The 24,173-nt window shown below is 31.8% G+C and overlaps 1 protein-coding gene and 1 long non-coding RNA gene across 2 annotated transcripts in view; one reads left to right on the top strand and one right to left on the bottom strand.

Annotated features, from left to right (window-relative positions):
• The first annotated feature begins 1,351 nt into the window (after positions 1-1,351).
• The window catches only part of LOC126733584 (limbic system-associated membrane protein-like), a 607,444-nt gene continuing 584,622 nt past the window's right edge, over positions 1,352-24,173 (top strand). The window contains exons 1-2 of the mRNA XM_050436933.1: positions 1,352-1,485; positions 2,121-2,200. Of these exons, the coding sequence (XP_050292890.1) occupies positions 2,158-2,200 (43 nt within the window). The 5' untranslated portion in view covers positions 1,352-1,485; positions 2,121-2,157. The remainder of the gene's footprint in view (positions 1,486-2,120; positions 2,201-24,173) is intronic.
• LOC126733587 (uncharacterized) lies at positions 11,511-12,400 on the bottom strand. Its single transcript, XR_007659778.1, has 2 exons — positions 11,932-12,400; positions 11,511-11,867 (listed from the first exon to the last, which is right to left on the bottom strand). It is a non-coding gene; the product is annotated as an uncharacterized LOC126733587 (long non-coding RNA).

The raw sequence follows: 24,173 nt of genomic DNA, 5'->3' as shown, positions 1-24,173 counted from the left end.
CGCCCCTGGCAACATTGTTTATTAATTGTTTTTGCAGCCAACTTGTCTTATCTTGTATCTTTTTGAACTCGTGACTTGATACGGTCCCATTATTTAGTTAAATAATTTGGTGTGTTAGAATAGATATTTTGTGTTTTTGCGTTCCTAATGAATCAATTTTGTTATTAATTAACTGTTTAAACAATATTACATTAAAAAAAGGAAGTTTAGAAAATAGAAGTATATTAAAAATTAAATTACATGTGCATTTTAGTTTGTCCCAATATATAGTTGTTAGGGCTCGTACGTCTTCATGGATTCGATGAGCTCAAGTCTGTGTCGCAAATAATGTAAACAACTTCGAACAGTTGCTTTAAATTAGTTTAAATTATATACGTTAAAAAATACACGTTTTTTATTTTAAAAAATATGAATATCTCCAAAACTAAAAATATTTTACTACATTTTTTTTCATTATTACTCATTATTACTCATCAGCTATCATTTCCAAAGTTTATGCGCATAGGTTGAAAATCACCCTGTATTTAAGTGTTTTATATTTTAATTGTCTTCCTTTGTATGTCTTTTATTTCTACACTTTTTAGTATTGTTTTTAATTTTATATTGTTAATTATGAGTTTGTAGTTTCTCGAATCTTACTTTGTTACCATATATGTAGTAAATATGCTAAATAAACATATTATTATGACTATTATTATTATTATTATTATTATTATTATAGATGCTATTCTAGCGAAATGATGAATTCTAGTATTTATAAATAGTTAATCGAATTATAGTTACCAAATAATATTAAGGAATATAGTTATATAAGGGAATTTAAACGGTTGTTACTCTTTTAATATTTATTCGCTTACTTTTATTTTTACTTTTTATATTAACTAGTTTTATCAAGATATTGTTTTAAAAAATTATAATATATATTATTGTACTTGTATGTAGCAATATGCTAATAATAAATAAACATTATTATTATTATTAAGTAAATTTGTTTTTTTTTATCCTATTTTCCAAAAACATTTGAAAGAATTTCCTTTCCATCCGAATCACTTTCATTGAATAACCCCTATACAAATTTTTACAAACCAAAAATTTCTTTCCAAAAATTAGAGTAATTTTCAAAAAAAAAAACGACCCCTTTTTCACCTTATTTCCCCACCCAAAAAGACCCAACTGTCATCACCAAATCCCTCCATATAATAAAATAATAGACTCATCTATAATATAGGTGAACAAAAAATGAAAAAGGGTCGTTGATTGCCGCCAGGGGGCGCCGGCGCCCCCCTCCCCTTAAACATAGAAAATTACTCCCGCAAATCCAAATCGCGTTTCAGTCTTCGCGTGTCTCTATCGCGCGCCAAAACAGAGTTTCCCTTTTGGAACGTCGAGACTTTTCCCACCCCCACGACTCCGGGAAACTTTATACGCGTTTTACGCGATTGTTTTCCCGCCGTTTGTTGTTTGGGTTTCATTGGAGTTTCGTGGGTAAATAACAGATTTTTTCTTTTTTTAGATCTATACAGAGTATCTATATATTTACAAAAAGTTTAGAAAGTTAGAGAAAAAAGTTTAGGGGTTAGGGACACCCTGTATGTGACTATAATTTTTTTTTTTAAATGCCAAAAACATCTTCCAGCTCGCCCCTGCAGTACAAAATAAACGAAGTTGAAAAGTTATCATTGAGACATTGTCCTTGTCCAACTTTTCCACATTTTTCTTTTTAACCCAATAAAATCTTCGCTTTATACCCTCTCCTATACCACCGATAAGCCACGTCAAACCAAACTTTTTATCCCAACCGGTACTTATTACTTTACCGCACATACACGGTAATATAGTTTCCTTTTTCCCTTATTCAAGACTTTTGGAAACTAACTGATAAGATATTGGTAAAACTTCGATCCTCCCTTTTGTTCTCCGAAACGATGATATATACGATAAATCATCTTTAGAGTATTAAGAGAAGGGATGGGGGATGGAACTTTTTCGAAATCAACTTTTTAACAAATTAGATACAGAAGAAGGGCGAGCGTTGGGTAAGAGAGGCCATTTATCACTGGAGATGTTATTTTGGGTGTAAGAAGATTTATTTTAATTGAATTTAGTCTTTTCTTTTGCAGATTATCTTGTAAAGTCCCTCGAGGCATTCTAAAAGAAATGGGGAAGATAATCATCTTGATGCTGATGCTTTATATAAAAGGTGAGTTTTTTTGTACATTTTACCGTTAAATTATTAATTTACGATTTGATTCCATGGATGAGCCTTGCCTCACTAATGTCTCATCGGTTTTTCCATTTTCTCGATACAGCATATGATTAACAATGTTCCAAATCCATTAGCTTCCTCCAACCCTTATAAATTTCAAAACTAACCTAAAGTAGGTACGTTAAAAAGTGTTCCCTTAATAGCGTGATCCCATTTGCAAAATGACTCCGTAAACACTCATAAAATTAACATAAGGTAAATTACCACCGCTGAAATATTAAGGAGTTTTTATGAGGGGTAAATAAATTAATTCCCTTTTGATATAATATGATTTGGCCTATATGGGGTTCTAAAGAGTGGTGAAAAAAATGCTAAAAAAAGGGTTTGAAAAACAAAATTGAAATCAGATGTTAAGGAATTTTGTAATATACTTATAAAAAATCTTAATGAATTTGAGTGAAAGAATTATAAGAATGTTTAAAAGAAAAAGTTACTTGCTTTGATAAATAAGATTCGGGAATAATTGGTATTTTATAGAGCTTAAGACAATTTATACAATCAGCAAATACTCCAAATTTTGTGAGAAATTTAATAATGAAAATTGCTGAAAAATTTAAACAATAAGAGATTCCAAGGAATTGTGCAAAACCAATTGCAAAAAATTATATATTTTTTTAATTAGGAAACTGGAAAAATTTAAGAAGAATTTTTAGAAAATATAACGAAAATTGGAATTATTGCAGACACTTCAAAATACTTGAAAATTTTTTGAAAGATTTCGCCAATTTCAAAAACAAAGTTTTTAAGAGAAGGTTTTGAAAAATTCAAGATATATATTTCAAGAATTTGTAAGAAATTTGAATTTTAAAATATTGGAAATGAAATTCAAAAAGTGTAGTCATTTTGAAATAAATAATAAAAAAAAACTTTTGTAGAAAATCAGCTAAGAAAACTATAAATATGTTTTTCTTAAAAAAATATACATTTTTCGGCAAACTTTAAATTGGAAATAATTTAAAAAAAAAGTGATCAAATTAAAATGTGCATTTCACTGATTTTCTAATAAAATTGGAGAAGTAAACTTGATTTGAATACTTTAAAATTACGCAATTTTTTTTGAGCAATTGCAATAAATTTTAAAATTAAGTTTAGAATTAAAAAAATTGTCTCTCAAGAAAAGATATACACAAATATTCTGTAAGTCGCAAGAAATTCATTTCTATTTCAGTATATTAAATTCAACATGAAAGAAATTTGATAAGATTTCCAGAAAGTGCAAGCAATTCTGCAGTTTTTTTTGAAGATTTTGTAAAATATTGACAACATTTTTTATAGTGACGGAATTAGTAACGAATTCAATTAAATTTTGAGAATTAAAGGAATTGAACAAATTACGGAAAAATGCAAAAGATTCCCATGAATTGGAAATAAAGTCAAATTCTCTTTTCTATTTCCTAATTGGAGAAATAAGCTAATTTTGAGAGTTTCTTAATTTCTATTTTAGTATCTTAAATTTAAGATAACAAAAATTAAGAAAAAAACTAAGATCACATCGAACTAATTAAAATTTTCCACTGATTTTTCAAATAAAATTGAAAAATCAGTTATTAAAAATTGTTTTTGAATTAAGAAAATAAGATTTAGAATTCAATATACTATCAGTACATACCTAGCACTTATTAACATTTTTCACTTATTTTCTAATAAAGTTGAATAATTGGACTTGCAATATTTTGGGAAGTTGCCAAAATTCGTGTGGAATTTAAAAAAATATAATGCAAAAAATTCCTTTAATAAAGATGAAAAAATGTTTGAAAAAATTGTTTGAAAAAATTGCTGGAAACGTTAAGATTTAAGAAATTCTTAAGATTTTTCGGCAAATTTAGTTTGACAGTAGATTTTCAATAATTTGTTGAATACTCCGAAATTCCTTATAGTGACGCCTTTGTAAAAAATTCCTTAAAATTAAAATTAATTCTAGGAAAATCCAAGAAATTACTAATAGTTAAAAAAATTTGCCATTTCTGATCAAATTTATTAAAAATTCTTAAGTAATATTCAAGAAATTCATTGAAGCATGAGAAGAAGCTAATACATCACATTTTATCTATTGTAAACAATTCTTATATCTTCTATTTGAATATCTTATATTAAGGTGAGAATTTCAAAAAAGTTCCTCAAAAAAAGTGTTTCAAATGGAATTTGTAAAGAATTGCACAAATAATAATAATAATAATAATAATAATAATAATAATAATAATCTTTATTTAGCAAAATCTGCTACATAAAAATAAAATACATAGTATGGCGTTTAATATAATATTAAAAAGCAATAAACTAAAATTAAAAACCAAAACAAAACCAAAAAATAAGGATAATATTACAATAATAGTGCTGGTATGAGGTACGAGTATTGTTGGCAAATAAACATGTTTAAGATTATGCATTCACATATGAATGGGAATATACAAAAAGGTAAGAAAAACAAACATATACAATGTAAAAATAAAATCATACAAATAAAATCTTAAGCTAAACGTAAATAAATAATAAAACATGAGTTGAAATAATTTTTTTTATAGGAAATTACAAGAAACTCTAAGAAATTGCTAACATTTAAAAAAATTGCTATTATTATATTCAATTTTTTTAAATGGCTATAATATATTTTAAAAAATTGCAAAATTAAAAAAAAATCAGATGTAACTAATTTATTAAATTTTCAAACAAACAAAGAATTAAGAAATTTCTTGGATCTTGGAAAAGAGCAGTCATATTAAAGTTTTTTTTTATAAAATACAAGAGAAAATCTTAAAAATTACATTTTATTAAAATTTCAAAAAGAAAATGTACGAATTGTAAGAAATTGGCTTATTGTAACAAAAAATTCTTCTAATAAAAATTTAAAAAGATATGAAAAAGTTTCAGAACTTGTCAAATATTTTAGGGGATATGAATTTTTATTTGAAAATTAATAAGCAAAAATTGAAAATCAACTATAACTATTTGTTCAAAAGAGAAATGTCCTGTATAAACGTTACACGAAGTGTCATTGCGAAGTCAACACGCACAATAGACGGTTGATTATTTTAGTCGTGTTTGTACAAAATAAATTAAACATTTATTATATAATAATTATACACTTTATGCCATATTCTAGTATGAGGATTTTTTATTCTAGTATAATATTGGCAAGAAATAATGTGTATGGTGATCTTAATAGTTGCTTTAAATGTAAAGTCGTACTTTTTTAAAACAATAATACAGAGCACAGCATGCAAACAGTATCTTCATAGAAAGCGTGGAATTGTAGATATACGCAGCTTGCACATAAGGAAGTCAATCTGGAAGTGCGACGCGTACGTAGTAGCAAACGTAGCAAATTTAAAGAACTCGTCCATTATCTCAAAGAGAGCTACGTAAGTAGAGAGAAGACAAAAACCTTAAGTCTCGGTCTCAAAACATCGTTTATACAGGGTGTTTTTTATATATTGCGACAAAATTCAGGAACGTATTCTTTGGACAAAAATTCGCAAAAAAGTTCCTATAAACATAGGTCCTAAACCTTTTAGATTTTGAGCTATAGTGTGGTAAAGTTTTAACAAAAAAATTATTTTTTTTCGATAACTTAAATACCCCTATAGATATTTATCCAAAGATTGGTATGCAGGGTCTGTGTATCCAGAGCCATTTACCAACATACTTTTAACATTTTTATGTTCTCCAGTGGCGTGTGTGCGGGTTTTCCGCTGAATACTTTTATAAAGAAAAATAGTACGACACTGGTTTTTCTTGTATTAAAAAATATTTTTAAATTCCCCGTTTTATTTGCAACATTTTTGATACCTTGGCCTTTGTCCGTTAGATGCACGGTTTTCGCACAAAAAATTAAAAACCGGGGATATGTTGCTCAGATTTGATTAGACTTTCTTTATTCTAGTAATTATTCGTTTTTTTAGTTTATTGCAATTTTAATAATAAATAATAAAATTTTTATTAATTAATTTAGTACAAAAGCCCGCCCAATTTAATAAAATTGTAATTGAGAATTTAAAACTTTTGCTCCTACAATCTTTAATTTAAAATACAAGTTTTTAAGTAATAAAAACTTATTTCATTTTTTATTATTTATTTAAGTAATATTATTATTTTTACAATTATTTGTTATATATATTATTTGTTATATATTATTTGTTCACAGTGTCCTCCTCCAACATCAATACTAGCATCTAATCGACGTCGCATTGATTGGCGGACATGTTCAAATATTCCTGGTGTCTAGTCTGCCGAATTATGTCACAAGACGTTATAATGCGATTACGCAATTCCTTCACATTATTAATTGGATTTCTATAAACCAGTGATTTAAGGCGGCCCCACAAAAAAAAATCCAGCGGATATAAGTCGGGAAACCGTGGGGGCCAAGGGTGAATACTTCCTCGACCTATCCAACGATTTGGATACGTAATATCCAAATACTGCCGACGCACTAAACTAAAATGGGCTGGAGCACCGTCATGTAAAAAAAAAACATTTGCTGTCTCAGCTAAATGGGGAAATCTTCTAGCATTGCTGGTAATTCATTTTCAAGAAATTCTTGATACACTTGTCCAGTCAACCTTGCTGGTAAAAAAAATGGACCGATGAGAAAGTTTTCAATAATGCCGACCCATACATTAAGTGAAAACTGGTGCTGATGACGGTTTTCTGCCACAGCATGTGGGTTCTCATAATGCCATATGTGGTTATTGTGGAAGTTCATAATTGCGTCCCTGGAGAAATTAGCCTCATCGGTGAAAAGTATTTTTCTTATAAACGGTGCATCTTGCCTTATGCGTTCTTGCATCCAACGACACAAAGCCGTTCTTTTCGGAAAATCGCCTGGCAAAAGTGCCTGCACCCGCTGAATATGATACGGGTATAAAAGGTTTCTTTTAAGAATATTCCAAACTGTAAAGTTACTAATGTGTACCGTCTGAGCAATTTTCCTAGTGCTTGTGGTGGGATCTTCCTCAAATTGATTGAGCACCTGTTCTTAACTGAGTAACTGTTCGGGGATGTCCGTTTTCAGCAGTGAGTTTTTTAAAGCTGCCGGTTTCACTTAGACGTTGGTGTAAACGCGAAAACATGGAGTGATGAGGAATAACACGATTCGGGTAACGTTCAGCATAAATACGCAAGGCTTCTCGTGCGTTTCCGTTAGCCAGTCCATAAATGAAGTACATATCGGACATTTCGTTATTTGTGTAATTGTTAGCCATTTTTTTAACAAATTAATCTTGTCAACTGGCGGACAGTGACTATGATTTAAAATATCACAAAATCTTACAAATATCAACTTTATCGTGGGCAGAGGAAGAATGTGGTAAAAAAAAAGATTAAATTCAAACAAGAATGTGATTATCGTTGCGGCGACGTTGTCTGTAGTTACGTTAAAAAAAATTATGTTCACAGGCTACTTCGCGATTTTGAAAGCATGAAATATTAACATGTTACTCATATGTCACTTTTTTAACATGTTAAATAAACTGACATATTATGAACTACAATGAAATTTTAAATAAAATTTAAAAAAAAACTTACTTTTTATAACGATCATAGAAAAAATAAATTTTAGCGATCAGTCAAAGTAGAAAAATGTTTTTTAATTTTTTGTGTTAAAACCGTGCATCTAACGGACAAAGTCCAAGGAATCAAAAATGTTGCAAATAAAACGGGGAATTTAAAAATATTTTTTAATACACGAAAAACCAGTGCCGTACCATTTTTCTTTATAAAAGTATTTAGCGGAAAACCCGCACGCACGCCACTGGAGAACATAAAAATTTTAAAAGTATGTTGGTAAATGGCTCTGGATACACAGACTCTGCATACCAATCTTTGGATAAATATCTACAGGGGTATTTAAGTTATCAAAAAAAAATCATTTTTTTGTTAAAACTTTACCACCCTGTAGCTCAAAATCTAAAAGGTTTAGGACCTATGTTTATAGGAACTTTTTTGCGAATTTATTTCTGTCCAAAGAATACGTTCCTGAATTTTGTCGCAATATATAAAAAACACCCTGTATATGTCCTGAAGGTTACATGTTTCGCTAATAAAGCATCATCAGGCCTTACAAACTAGATGACCTGCTTAGTACTGATACTTCAACGTACGTGGCAACGTTGATGATTGTTGACGTTGATGACAAAGTGAAACGTAGCTTGTAATAGTAAACTTGATGATTTGTTTGAGCAGGACTTTGCTGTTGAAATCAATAACAACTTACAGTTTTCTTTCAATACTGAAAATCAGTGACCATTCCATTATCTCTGTTAATATTGGTCATCAAAATATAGGAATTCTAAATATAACTATGTAATTCAAATCAATACGATATTATTAGAACATTTTAAATCACCAGCATTTTAGATGTCAATTCACAAGTAAAAGCCTTCATTTTATTTATTACAGCAAGCCTAAATAAAATGTGTTCTATGATTACAGCTGTCAACAAAGATATATTTCAGGATAAGAAGTGAATTAGTACGGAAATTAAAAATCTAATGAGTGAAAGGGATAATCTTTATAAAAGAGCTATTTTACATCAGAGTAGAAACATATAGGCAGAATAGAAAGGAAAAGGAAATTTAATCGTCATTAAAATTACAAACGAAATAGTTTTTTGCTGCAACAATAGATGAAAACAGAAAAAATCCTTAGGAGTTATAGAAAAATCTCAAGACCTTTCTGCCTCAATAGAGAATATCTCAGAATATTCTTTTATATATATAATATATAATATATTCTTTGAGTATTCTGCGAGAATACTCAAACCATACAGGATAAAATTCTTTTTGGAACAAATATTTAGACTGACGAGGCACAACAGTTTAATAATTTTCTTATAGGTAGTATCAGTGAGATTCTTAAAAAATATACCACAACCAAATATCGTTAACAATAATCCAAGAAGTACAACCTTAACTAATAGTCTCCAGAGTTTTGAAAAAATATCAATGGATAAGTTGACAAGTAGTTAATAACCTGAAAGATGTAAGCGGGGGTGAAAATGGCCCCTCCAAACAGACAAACAGATTCTTTCTGATGTCTTTCATGTTGTCGAAAATAGGTTGCTAGATAGGGCGTTCTGGAACGTATCACCAGTTAATCCTGTCTCAAAGGTGATGAATCCAAGTTGTGTAATGAGTTTGAACCTATCAATACTGTTTATATACAGTGCGCCTCTTAACATCCCCTCTTTTCTTTTGAATGCGTTTATATAAAAATTTGTATTTTGGCACACATCATTAGCAACCTAAATACTATTTTTTAGTTTCTAGCTTATTTTTCAAAACTTTAAAATAGTGTATGTATGTATCGCATGACCCCCCTTCATGCGATACACTATTTGAAAGCACTCACTGAATGCTTTATCGCCTTAGACTATTAAGTCATTACTTCTACCCATAGCAAAATCCTTCAAAATCTTATTTTTTGCATTTTTATTTCCATTTAAGATAATTAAAACTTAGGTAACACAGAAATGTAACTATTTCACTACAAAAGATGTCGAAAATGTGCACCATGAACTTCAAGACAGTAAAATAATCTATTGGAGAACTCTTCACGAACATTTTGGAAAGTGGCAACATTAATATTGCGATATGCATCAATTATTCTTTGACGTAGGTCGAAGATAGATTCTGGCTGGGTGACGTCGACTTTTTGTTTTAACTAGCCCCATAAAAAAAGTCTAGAGGTGTAAGATCGCGCGATCTGGCTGGCCACTCGGTAGGCCCTCGACGACCAATCCACCGATTAGGGTAAATATTAGTTAAATATTCTCTAACATTTCTGCTAAAGTAAGGCGGTGGAAAACTGTTTCCAGCTCAAATTCATGAGGATTGTGTTCAATAATATCAAGGATCAGTGGTTATACTGCATTTGTCAACATGTTTAAGTAAAGGTTCCCTATCAGATTTTGGTCTAAAAAGAGAGGCCCAACAATGTAATTCCCTAATATGCCAGCCCACACATTTATTTTTTCTGAGTATTGTGTGTGTGTTTCACGAAATATGTGGGGATTTACATCGCTCCAATAACGAACATTTTGTCTATGAACACTACCATTCAAAAAGAAGTACATTCATTACTGAAACAAATGTTCTTCACATAAGCATTAACATAAGTCCTATTCTCTCGGTCATTACCTTGCAGAATTCCATACGTCCATCAGGATCTTCTTCTGTCAATTGATGAACCAAATTTACGTTTTTTAGGTACCCTTTTCACAGTAGCAGAAGATACATCACACGTGTCACCAACTGCGATAGTTGCTATAATATCCACCTTTTTTTTGCTGGATAGGACGTCCTGACTTCTGAAAGCGAACATTAACAATTGTTTTCGTCTCAAATACATTACGATTTCCACCGTAAATGAAAATAATTTCAATATTTTCAGCATGGGGACGCGGATCAGGCATTCTCGATTAAATCAAAGTACAAATAAATTTGCACTGAACGAAATAGCAAAAATATTCTCTCCTTTCGGTATTATTCGGTTTTAAAGGTATTGGTAAATCAAATAAGTTCTTGTACGAAATAGTAACTTTTCTGATAATAATGTGACATTAACATTGACAAAAAATAAAAACTCAACCTAACTAAAATAAACAACAACACACCTAAAAACAAATTACACCTAAAGAGGTGTAGTAAAGAACATAAAAATGCGAAAAATAAGATTTAGAAAGGTTGCCATTTTCCCAGAAGTAATGACTTATTATTCTAGGACCATAAAGCATTCAGTAAGAGCTTTCAAACGATTTATCGCATGACCCCCTTTCTATTTAATTTTATTTGTCAAAATGGCGTCCCGCCGCCATTGGTGTCCGGAAATTACGCGTCAGGATTTCGGTGGGCAATTCTACATGAAAAATTAATGCAACAATACCCTCTATACAATTTTTTCAAAATCTCAAAATTAAGGAAGATACAAAGTGTTAAAAAAAAATTCTTTTTTTCACAATAATAGTCACATTAATAATTTGACGCTAGTCGTCAATCACAAAAGGCTTAAGCTGTCCTTCACCTTAGAAAAATGACTTAGAACTGTTTGTTTTAATTTTTTTATAAGTTTGGATATCAAATTAGTAAAGAGCATCAAAATATCTTTTAAAAAGGTGCTCTTGTTGCATCATCGTAGAATTAACGGTTTCCGATAAAAACGAATTTAAACATTAACATTAAACTAAATTAACACAGCAAGCCTTGAAAACATACATTGTTAAAGGGTAATTTGTTAAATAAAATAACTATTTACGATAACACAACAAATTTAATTTTAAAGTAATACTTTCATAAAAAATTTGTATTTAATGTTGCCCTTTCATTTCAATACATAAATTCATTCTTCTTTGGAAACTCCAACGAATTCTAGAAAATATGCCTTCCTTCTGTTTAATTGTTTCACAATTGTCAATAATCCATTACCCACCGCGTCCAATCCATTTTTCAGGAAAATTTTGATATAAATGTTCTCTCACTGCTCCATTGAAATGGGGTGGAGCGCCGTCTTGCAGCAGCTACATTTCACGCCTTATTTGAACAGGAACATCACCTAGTAGATTGGGCCACTAATTTTCAAAAAGTTTAAGTAGACCTCACCATTTAGCCTTTGTGCGAAAAAATGTTTCCCTATTAGATGTAATATAATTATGTATTATATAATAAACTCACGATTATGAAGGTTTCCAATGGTCCTACAAAAATTGCGTCGAGCCACTGGATCTTCAGGGTTTAAAGCTTGAACCTTTTGATAATAAAAGGGATGTAGGAGTTGCTCTTGTAAAATTTCATGAACCGTACTTTTCGGAGTATTTTCCTGAGTTGCAATTGATCTTACGCCAAGAGTAAAGTTATCCTTACTCTCATTTAAAACACGAAATTCCGTTCTTTGAGTTCGAGTTCTTCGTGGACATCATGTTGACTAATTTTAAATGTTCTAAATTCTCCTAGTCTCTGATGGATATTGCTAAACATTTGCGATCGTGGTATTCTTCTATTCGGAAATTCTTCTCTGTACGTATGTCGCGTAGTTCTGCGTTGGAATACAAGTTATTATTATTACTATTATTTATTTTATTTTTAATCTTAATGATTTTAAAATGATTAAAATTGCAAATAATATTATCTGTCAAAATTTATAATACAATGTCATAACTCATTTCCATGGAAACTAAAGCGTTTCGTTTCAAGATTTGCTTTGTTAATTTTGAAAATCAAAAGTTCTAATTAATCGTATGTAAGTGTTTAAAGTCGTTTTTCTTGGAAACCTTTAATTCTACAATGATGCAACAAGAGCACCTGTTTAAAAGATATTTTGATGCTCTTTACTAATTGGCTCAAGCCTTTTGTCCTTAACCACTAGCGTCAATTTAATAGGGTGAATACAAAGTATATAAACACTAGTAACATGCATGCAAAATTTGAAAAAAATCAGTACATTAGAAAAAACGTTATTTAAAAAAATAAGAAAAAAATATTTTTTTTTAATACTTAGTATGTTTAATACTTTAGTATCTCCCTAATTTTGAGTTTTCGAAAAAATTGTATAGAAGTTTGTTGCATTAATTCTTCATGTAGAATCGCGTAATTTCCGGTGATGTGATAAGATAATGAGGACAGTAGCCACATTACAGATTTAGCCGACTAAAATGATTACTTGGAACAGTAAAACATTTCCAGAACTTTGAGGTATGTTGTAAGAACAAAGATAATCCGAAAAAATTTGACTTGCGAGAGTTTTCAACCACTCTTTAAAATTTCCTTTCACCGATTCAATTTGTCGAAAATTTTAATTGACATTCCAGCTTATTACAGTAAAGCCACAGATGTTAATAATTAACAAACCGGCACGCTATGGGCAAAATAATTTCGCGAACACAGATCGACGGTTTCCATCCATCATCAGCCGAAACAATGCTTTTAGGAATTACCGTAACGCGTGTGTGTTTGAATAAACACCGACTCGCGCTACGAAATTTCCAATGATTTTTCATCCAGAACATTTTTTTGAATTAGTCCCCGTTTGACTCTGTAACATATTTTTTCTTTTTCTTTATTTCTTTTTTTTGTTAAACAACGTAATCCTGTAGAAAATAAATGAAAGTCGCCCCTTTGGATTATAGTTAAACATTCTGGAGAATTTATTTCTCATCCGGGGGGTAACTTTTTATATGCTTTCTTTTGAGGGTGTCGGATTACAGAGAGAAACCGAAACTCAAAGCCATTAAATTTAACTCAAAAGGTTACGTTATTTAAGGGTTCTTTTTTTTGGCTTTGAAGCCAATATGTTTTTTTTCCAATTTTATACTCTTTTATATATTTTATTTTTACTTGATCAAAATAACAATTTTCAAAAGTTCATCAAATAAGCAAAAAAATTTTAAAGTTTTATAATAGTCTAATCAAATGGTAGAAAATAGGGGAAAGTTTTGGTGTAGTTTTGAAATTTTCTTTATATATGATTTTTGGGCTGCTTTACACGATTATCAAGTTTACCAACACGAATTTTGACCGAAAATGGGTTTTGAGAAGGAAACTTCCTTAAAAAGGGTATTTTTTAATATTTTATTTAAAAAACCAAAAACACATTCATGTTAGGTAAATATTGGTTATATGAACAGTTCAGCCGCGATGAGGACGCAAAATTAAAGGTTTCTTCACCAACGCGTCCTTTTCCTTGAAGGCCCGGGTTCTTCATCGGCATCTATAATATAAAAAAGGACAAATGAACTTACATATTGTTGTTTATTTATTATTCCTAGTTTAAACTACCTTGTCTAGTCTCCTTTCCTTCTTTCATTTGTTCAGTGACGAAGAAATCCAACTCTAATTCGTTCGCCATTTCCAGCTCATCTGCCGGGTTTGCAAGAGAGACTGGTGTATTATCGCAACTGTTTTCACAGTTGAAGCACAAGGTACTGCAACTAAGCCCTGCTTTTTTACAGCCACAATTTCTTTGGCAATTTGTAGTGCACTTACAAGACAAGCTTCAGTAAATCTGGAGGAGCAGGTGGTAACAAGCTAGTCACAGGTGCAAGACCATCTTTCGATTTTTTCCATCCCCACTCTTCTGGGTTTTTCTCGACACCCAACTATTGCTGGACCTGATAGTACACTCTTAGTGAGTGTTGTCGCGCTGCAGCAGCAGATGGCGACAGTGATGCAATGTTTGCATTGAGCTTAAAAGCAGATTTCATGTAGGAAATATATCTCAAATGATTTAGCGAAGGCACAGTTTTACCACTGTATCCGTATAGTGAAACCAAAAAACATTCATCAGCAACCATATCCTGAGTAGCGTTGGAGTCTTTAAATACTTTGATACGGTCAGCAAGATACGGTTTTTTCTCAGGGTATGAATGTATTTCAGTTTTCCTTGATTGTACAATGTCGATGTTGTATCACAACCACTCATTGCGTGTAAGAACAGAATATTATCAGCGATTAATGTGTCACTTATAGCATCAGTGGGAGAGAATATAGCCGTAGACACTTTGTTCTTCCCAGGTTTCAAAAAGAAAACATTCAAGTGTTCTCAGAGACCAATTAAAATTACCAAGAAGTCTATATCCTTATCCACTATAATCACCTTCTCATTGTTTGGAGAAAGTTGCAATGCTGTGTTTACTATTAGGGTCTCAGCATCTTCTTTCACCTGTTTGCAAAAAATTCCTACCGAAGTAAATCTCGCAATGAGCATTGATATGATCCGACTTTTGTTTCTCATGTTAGCAAGAAATCTCTCTTTTGCCATCGTTGGTACCATTGTATCATCGAACAGCATGTCAGCTGAAGCCAGTTTCCTTGATCTGTTCATACGCTCTCCACTTTTTGTACCACCGTCGAGGTCTTCTTTACCCATCAAAAACAATTACTGCATTTGATTGATATTTTGATTTGACATATTCTACATACTTTTCACAAATAGAAAAAAATGTTTCATTCGTGGTCCATGGTACCGTATGTAAGAGAAACCCGCCATCTATGAAGTATTGAACTTGGATACTTAACTGGTTGTTTTTTTAGGGGTTTGAGTGCTCTATTAGGAGTGGATTGGATTCCTTCTCGTAAACCATTGTCAAACAGTGTTAAAGAAAAGGGACCATAGCTCAAAAATTCCTCGAGGTGCTTCTCGGAATGTTTGGCAATGGTCATTCTTTGGAACAGAGTTGTTGGATTGATAGGTATTACTTCGTTTTGTATCCGTATCGCACTAGTCATTATTACCAGAGGTTGCACTCGATCGCTCCTTTTAAATTTGATAGTTCCGAAGTCACCACCAACAATTCTATGAATATCTTTACTGCCCACATTCCAAGCTTTATGGCAGGTTATCCGATCGTCAGCCACAACACCAGTGCTGATTGAATATAAATCGGGGTTTTCAGGGAAAGGAAAATCTTGCAGGAGCCATTCATACATCTCGGCCTGATCCTTGTTGTCCCTTGTAACTCTTGAGTCTTTGAGTGCTACATGCTGTTCTGATGATTGAAAGGTAACCCCACTGTAATTTTCGATCTATTCACAAACGTGTTGCACGGAGGTCATCCCCAATGTCCACCTTGCCAATACACCTTCTCCTACCCCACGACCGTGTGTGAGACCTCCATGAAGTTTCATATTCTTTATGAGAAACTGCTCGATGATCGTGTCCGTCCAGGTTCCACACCAGAATTTGTCAGATCATCGAACTGTGAAAAAACCGCCGGTAGTAAATTTTTCATATTCTGCGGCAGACATTGTTTGTTTTAGATTTAGCATATCTTATAAATACAGATGAGCGCAATGCATACGCAAAGTGCATCCCAGTTGCCCATTCTTTCAGACGAGATAAATAATTTCACAAGAGTAACTAGCTGTATAGTGTATATACTGTACCCAGAGCTGAGCAGTCGGGCCACGTTGTTTTAGTTGTTGCAGTTGATGGTTTACCTTTTCCTTGAATTTGCGACAATCATCAGGATCAGACGCAAGGATCACTGATTTGTCAAAATTGTGTAAAATATTGTTTAGTTTTGTTTCGATTTCTGAAGAAAATGTTATCATCTGCATTACAATCTTCATAAGTGCAACCTGGGCTAAAAAGTGAGCTCTTACAGCTCTGTAGTAAGCATGACCAGTCATAATTTTTTCGATGGAATTTAATGCGTAAATGGTATTGAATAAATCTTTCAGGCCACTGCCGTCCATTATGTAACCTATGGACCCTAAAAAGGACATCAATAAGTGGAATCCGCCCAATCTTAGAACGACATTATTCAGTCTCGAGTCTGTCCAATTGGAAATTATGAATCGCGCCTTCAAGTAGAGGGGTTGAACGAAAGTCACTATACATATTTCCTGACCATTTACTTTACATTTGTCTGCAGCTTCCAATAAAGCTGTAAATATTGTATCGTAATCTGTCGGAGGAGCATTTATAAAAGGAAGATAAGCAGCAAATGTTTTTTTAGAAACGAGGTCTCTGGTAGCTTGCTCCATAAATAAATTCCATCCTGGTATAGCGGAAAAGTCTTTAAACTTCCTATAAAGCCAAAGTATGTCAGATGTGCTTGAAAAAACTATTTCGGAAGTAGAAAAATTATTACTGAGGTCTTGAATCTTAACTTGCTGTAACCCTTCACCACGCTCTGCAGGTTCAAAATGTTTTAAGATTACAGCCCTGAAACTACCAACAACCGTACTTTTAGGTATATTTTTCAACCTCGGAATGCTTTTATCTGCGGGTACTGCAGTTGCTGGAGCTATAGTGTAAATCCCACCCATTACGTGGAAAGTGTTATATCCATCGATTGTTTGACTATTAAAATCAGCGTTGTCATAAACAAACTGATAAAACCCGCCCTGATTAACTTTTACTTCTGGTTTCATAGCAGACGATATTTCAAAACGTACCGTTTCCGAGTACGAGCTGCAAAATCCCATAGAATGTAATATATCAAGCAGTTTTTAGGAACCACATTTTTTATGAATAAAAGCCGCCAAGTCAACTTGTATATTTGACAAAAACGAATTGGGCCTCACCGAAGTGATAATACTGTGAGCAAGCGCGTTGCATTTATTCATCCATTTCTGAATGTTTCCGCGTTTTCTCTTTATAATCAGAATATCCAAAAAACATTTAAGAGTTTCAGGGACAGCGGCTTCACTCTGTTTAAGAAAACAATCTGGAGGAGGGTAATCTGTTATATTGTATACCTGTGTTCTAATATCTTCACAAATAATCTTTGCTGCGGCTTCAACAAATCGAAGCCTTTCCTCTTGTTCAGACTTACATGTTTTTTGATACCACAAGTTATTCAAAATTTTTTCTTCTGTATTTTTTTCTTTTTCTTTGTATTTTTTTTGACAACAGTCTTTTTCTTTTTAATGCTCGCAAAGAGAATATCGTCTCCATACTTTTCTATTAGGCGAGCTTTTACCGTTTTCACTTCAGGTTGATAATTTCCTTTAATCTGTTCTATCAACTGTTCCATGGAGAACTGACACTCGTCGTCACTGTTTTCAATATAATCATAAATATACTGCATTGTTTTGTCTATTTCCTCGGCATGTGGTCCACTTTTCGTCTTTTCTCTTCTTGGACCTTTGGTCGACTATACAGGTTTTTATAACACTTGCTATGATATTGGGCATCTGCTGCAATTAAATCACCCACTGGCTCGATGCGCTGTATTATAGACCGTCCGTAATCATCATTTCGTGCTGTTGCTGCTTTCAGAACTGTATGCCTCATACTGTGGACACGAACACTGTATACTGTATTGCGTTGGCTAGGCGGTTCCCTCGATTCAGCAGCGATGAATTCTGCAGTAATACGACTTCCACACAAAAAACAATGATTTTTAAAATTAAACCCGGGTGTTATCCGTGTTATCAATGTAGTACTTTCTTCTTTTTTAGCATTATTAACGAAAGCAGCAATCATTCTGTCATTCATATAAGCCTTTCTACACTTTTCATGCACATTTACAGTCATTTTCTCTCTTAAACAAACCGCCTTTCCATCACCTCTTTTTTACTGGCCTCAATGAAAGATGTAATACTTTGACTTTAAACAGTTGCTACTAAAGTTCCATCTTCCAAGGAAGCATCACATATAAGACACACTGACATCGTATCGTAAATATTCACGGTAAAAAAGTTCTCATTAATTTTGTACTTGCGAATACTCGCGCCGCGCCGGTCGGTATCGTACTAAACAGAAATTGTGTGTCCTCCTCTGTAGTTGGCAGGGCAGTGTTGCCAGATTGCAGTAAGTTTCATGCCAGCCGGTCTGAACCGTCGATCGGACAGCAAAATTTATAACATAAGTTTATATTTTATACTTATTTTTTGAATTCTTTTAAAAAAATTAAAATCTTCTTTTTTTGAAAAAAAAACAAGTTTCCGGTGAAAAATCGTGTTGGCAAACATGAAATTCATGCATATCCGCCTGTAAAACGTAGTGAAACCAAATATCAAAACTACACCAAAACTTTCCCCTATTAGCCCTTTTTGATTACCATTTGATTAGACTATAATGTATCTTAATATTTCGTATTAAGAAATCCGAGTGATCCAAGAAAAATCTAAAGAGATGTTCAGATTTTGGTGGTTTCTTGTTTTAATGATAAAAAAATAAGGAAGGCTCTTTAGATACCTAACAATACAAGGCACTGCTTAAGCCTAAAAACATGTAAGATTAAACTAAATTAAAACATATTAGGTTCAAACATTTATAAGGTAATAAAAACTAAAATTAAGAACTAATTATGTTCATTTACAAGCTAATAGTGCAAAAAAAGTGTAAGGAAAAGTCCTTGATATTTCTTTTCACATGCTTTATTATTTATTTTAAGTTTAGTTAGCCCAAGTATTCCACCACAATGCTAGAAGATATCTCCATTGATACCTCGATCATGAAAGTTCACGCTTCGGTGCTAATTTTGGACTTAATGCGCAATGGCAAAAAAACTGGAATTGATATTACAACAGGATAAGTTTTATAGTTTCTGTTATCTGCACTCAAAGCGATCAGTAAAAAGTTATTAGTATTTAAACCAAAATCCATGTTTATAAGTTTTATATTTCTTTGAAGTCCGTGCTTCACTGACTAAGGTCTCAAGAGAATAAGCAATTTATTTAGGATAGGTTGGTGGTACTGTTCCATCAAAAGATGTTGGAGAAGCTAACATTTCTCTTTCTGCTCTATTTTCCTACTTTTTTTTAACTTGCCGGGAACGGTTGTAACCTTCTTGCTCTTAAGGCCAATTTACGTCTCTCACTTGTATATATTGAGCAAAATGTTGATTTATTAATTCAGGATTTGCAAGAGTGATGCTGAGTAGTATAAATATTAAGATTACTAAAAATAGCCGATAGCTATTTAGGTGATTTTGTGGTATTAATAAGATTGATGTAGCAACTTTTTTCAGATCTGACCATAGCAAGTGAATAATTTTTCAACTCTTTATATCTATTCCAATCGTTCACTGATTTTGATGAAATTTTTGAAAAGCGTTGTCCCTTTCTTTCATAAGAAGTTTTAAATTGAGGGTCAACCAAGGAACTTTTGACTTAGTTACCCTGGCAGTTTTCTGTTTATAGAAAGAAATCCTTTAAATGTCTCAATTTTTGTTCGATGTTATTTTTACGAAAAATATCAAGTACGGAAAATCATTTAAAACATTAGAGTAATTAACATTTTTATAAGCACGACAAGAAATAAATTTTGGCTCCTGTTTTCTGGCCTTTATATTGAGACTGATATACACTAACCTATGATCAGAAAGGTAATCAGCTGATGTGTACCATACATACGTCAAAACAAGCTGCCCACCTGATACAAAGATTGGGTCAATCAATTTGAAACCATGAGCTGAGATATGTGCTGGTTAATTTAAAATTTGAAAAATGTAATATCCAGTTTAAGGGATATTTTAGTAACCAGTTCTACGCATGGGAGGAATGAACAAAAACCACTTTAAGGAGCATTTTACTACATTCTATTACAGCGTTTATAAGTAACTGTTCAACATCGACCTTTAATAGTAGCACTCTCTTAGTTCTACCCAAAACTAGTTCATATTTTTCATATACTTGGGTTACCGAACAGATGGAGTGGTCACGTGATCGTTCTGCGCCGGAGATGTGGCCTAGAGCCTCGATAGGGATCATGACTTGGGGTTTTATTTAATTCTACTAGTCAAGCGGCTTTAGATCGTTTTGGTTGAATTTTCTGCTATTCGAATATTTGAATCTTCGCAATATTGAAAAGTTGAGATTGTGTTTATTTTTTTGTTAATTTGTTTGTTAACAAATAATGGCTGGCGCGCCACGTACACCCCCATTGTCACCCCCCAAGAAAAGAGTACGAAAACATTTGACCATTGCTGAAAAGGAAGTGATTATGAACATATATAAAACATGTGATAACGAGCATTCAGCATATGATTATGATCATAAAATTATATTTTATAATGGCCGGGTTCATCGGAAAAAAGCGCTCTCTGAGCGCTCGATTGTTGCTCAGGTATGACAATTTTTATTGGTCCTAAACAAAATTTCCAGCTCTCAGGTAGCGCTCGGTTCTGATGAACCTGGCCAATTACACCCTAAATGTTTGACCTGGCACGATTACTTAAAAGGAATACCTATCCCTTTTCGGTAAACCCCAATATATTAACATAACTTTGCATAACAAAATACTTAAAAGGGATTATTATATCATTACCTGGCACAACCTCAAAATCGGTTTGGACCCATTTTACAGGCGACCGTATTATATTTAAAAAAAAGCTGCTTACAGAGCAAAGCTGTACGGTAAAATAATTTAAAATAAGTAGGCATAATTCTCCTCGTCTAAATCTGCCAAGGTTGCATCGATGGGCGGGCCTATATTTCGCGCACATCATTTACTCCATCTGTTCGGTAATCCGACTATAATTACCTCAATCAGACAATCATACGATGTATACAATCAAAGATTAAACATGCATACTCAGACATAAACTATCTAAAATATATTAAATATTATTTCATAATAACTATTCCTAAAGTAAACCTATAACAAAAGCTGTCCTACATATTAGGAAATAATTAAAAACAATTTGTTTAGACTAATGTTAAAATATGTCCTAGATTTATGTTACATTTATTACTACACCTATTACACATTATAAGAATCAAAGCAGCGTAATACTGGATCATCTAGATTAAAAAAGTCTACATTAAAGTCACCAGCACACTCGAAATCCTGAATGAGGGTTTTCACGTTATAACGATTCTACGGCAATTGATCTAGCTCCCAATTTTATTCCTATTAAGCATAGGTTCTCTAGAGTATCAGAAATATTAAAATTAAATGTAATAACTTTAACATTTACGGTATTTTTGATACCTCCTACACCTCTCCCTCCCATATTAATTTCCCTGTCACAATATAAAAATGATACCCAGGTATTTCAAAAACATCCTCGTTTTGATTATTATTATAATCAAAGTTTCTGTTAAAAAAAATGTATTAAAATCATTAGTATCTACCATTAGATTTTTAATAATATTAAAAACTATATTTTATTGCATAACTTCAAATTCATATTCAAAATACTTTATTTGCCTATAAAAAGAAAAACAATTATAACTAAAAGCTACTTGCAAAAGAGTCACAGAGTTTTCTTTAGACAAAAAGCGCGATTTTTAAAGCCGTTGTCACCAGGCATTAACTATGCCCAGAGTGATACAACCCTACTACTACTACTACTAATACTTAACATTTAATAAACTTAAATATTTAACAGAAAGAAAGATCTTTAAAAGTATTTGGTAAAAAAAATTATTTATTAAGAAAAAGAAACAAAATAAAAAGTTACAAAAGGTCGAAACTGGCTCGGTGGTACCCCGACAGACAAGGGAGGACAGATCCGCGATATCCGAGAGCGCCTCCAGGAATACTAAGAGCGTTTTTAAGTATATGTATATATTATAGCATTTTAAAAACGTGTATATTTTCATTTTAAAAACTTTTGCGTTTTATTATGATTCTTGCAAAAACTGTTTTATATATTTTGCAAAATTCTTTTTTGAAATATTTTTAGTATTTAATGAAAGATTATTATTTCATAACGTTGTAGCATTATATAGAAAAGACTTCTAAAATCAAACTTTATTCAAAATAGTTTTTACATATGTATAAATAATATTTAGAAGGGTTAGGCCTAAGTTAAAAACTTGTGTGCTTAACTGTCTTCCAATAGAAATTTTGCAGCTTGCATATTTTTAATTTTTAGCTAATTAACTATTAATATAACATTAAAATAACCATATTTTATTAATATTACGATATTTATAAGTTATGACGGAGGTGAGGAGGTGATGGCGACAAAAAGACAAAGGCGGCGAGAACGCGAGAACCATTGCATACCTAATTATGAGAAACAAAACAGTAATTGAAATAATACAAAAATGTAAGGGATTATTTCTTTTAATTTTAGTTTAACAAGTCTCTAACGTACTCAGGGTTTTCGAACAGAAAGTCTTTTGTAATATTTTTGAATTTTCTTCTTTCATGTAGAGTGTTTTTAATTGAAGCAGGAAGTTTATTCAAAAAGCACAGGTCAATAATATGTTACAAATCTCTGACATAAGAAATTTTTCATAAAAGGAATAGGGAGGTTTTTTTGTAATTTTGCTCTTGATATATAGGTAGCTTCTGTAGGGTTATTTATTTTTATAATATAGTTCAAAAGCATTGTGTATATATAAATTTTGAATATTTACAATCTGTTAGGTATAATATAAATCATCAGATGGATGCCTAAAATTTTTCCTTTGACGTATTTTTAATACGATATTTTGACATACAGAAAGTTTTTTAATACTGTTACTATAGGCACCTCCCCATACAACTATACAATATCTTAGTATGGACTCCACAAGGCAAGTATATAAAGCAATAGGTATTTTTTTTTCTAAAATGTCTCTAACTTGATAAAGCTTATAAAAAATATTTCTAATTTTTTTATTAAGGTATATTATATGTTCATCCAATTTTAAATGTTGGTCCAACATAATACCAAGATATTTGATTTTAGTTACTTTTTTAAGGTTTCTATTGCAAAGACAAATTTGATTACGTTTACAAATATTGTTATGAATTAATATTTGTTTTTTATTAGGTTGATCATACAAATCAGGCGAGTAAGTCATAAAAAAGGTTTTTGCCATATTTAAGTAAAGTAAGTGTTGATTTAACTATTTAAGTATCTGTTCAAGACGCACCTCTGCCATATCATATACGTCTCTCCAACTTTTAGCTGAAAAAATTAAGACTGTGTCATCGGCATGACACAATATCACAGTTCTTAGTTAATTTCCCGATATTATTTATGTACATCAAAAAAAGGATGAGTATACAGTACCCTGAGGAACTCCAGTGTTTATCATGCCTGCATTACTTAGTTTATTTTTTATTTTAACATATTCTTTCTGTCATGTAGTCCTTTAGTAAGTTTAGTGGACCATTTTAAAAACCCATTTCCTCTAGCCGATCAAACAAAAGAGCATGTGATACGGTGTCAAAACCTTTTGACAGATCCATAAAAACAGCTAAGCTTTTAAATTTCCTTTAATAATTTTGATTGATTCTAGTAACAAATTCAAAAACTGCATCCTCTGTGCTTTTCCCTTCGCTAAAGCCAAACTGTTTAGAATAAATGAGTTTTTTTTTCTCTAAAAAATTTACGATTCTTTGTTTTAAACATTTTTCGCAAAATTATGAATAGCTGATATGGGTCTATAATTGTTAATACATTTTTTATCTCCGCTTTTATGAACTAGTGTAACCACTGTCACTTTAAACTCTGAAGGAATTTTATATGTTGAAAATGATAGATTTATTAAATAAAGTAAGGGTTTAAGAATATTATGATGAA

Source organism: Anthonomus grandis, chromosome 2, assembly GCF_022605725.1.
Source record: "Anthonomus grandis grandis chromosome 2, icAntGran1.3, whole genome shotgun sequence".
Lineage (NCBI taxonomy): Eukaryota > Metazoa > Arthropoda > Insecta > Coleoptera > Curculionidae > Anthonomus > Anthonomus grandis.
This window is presented reverse-complemented; position numbering and strand designations above follow the sequence as displayed.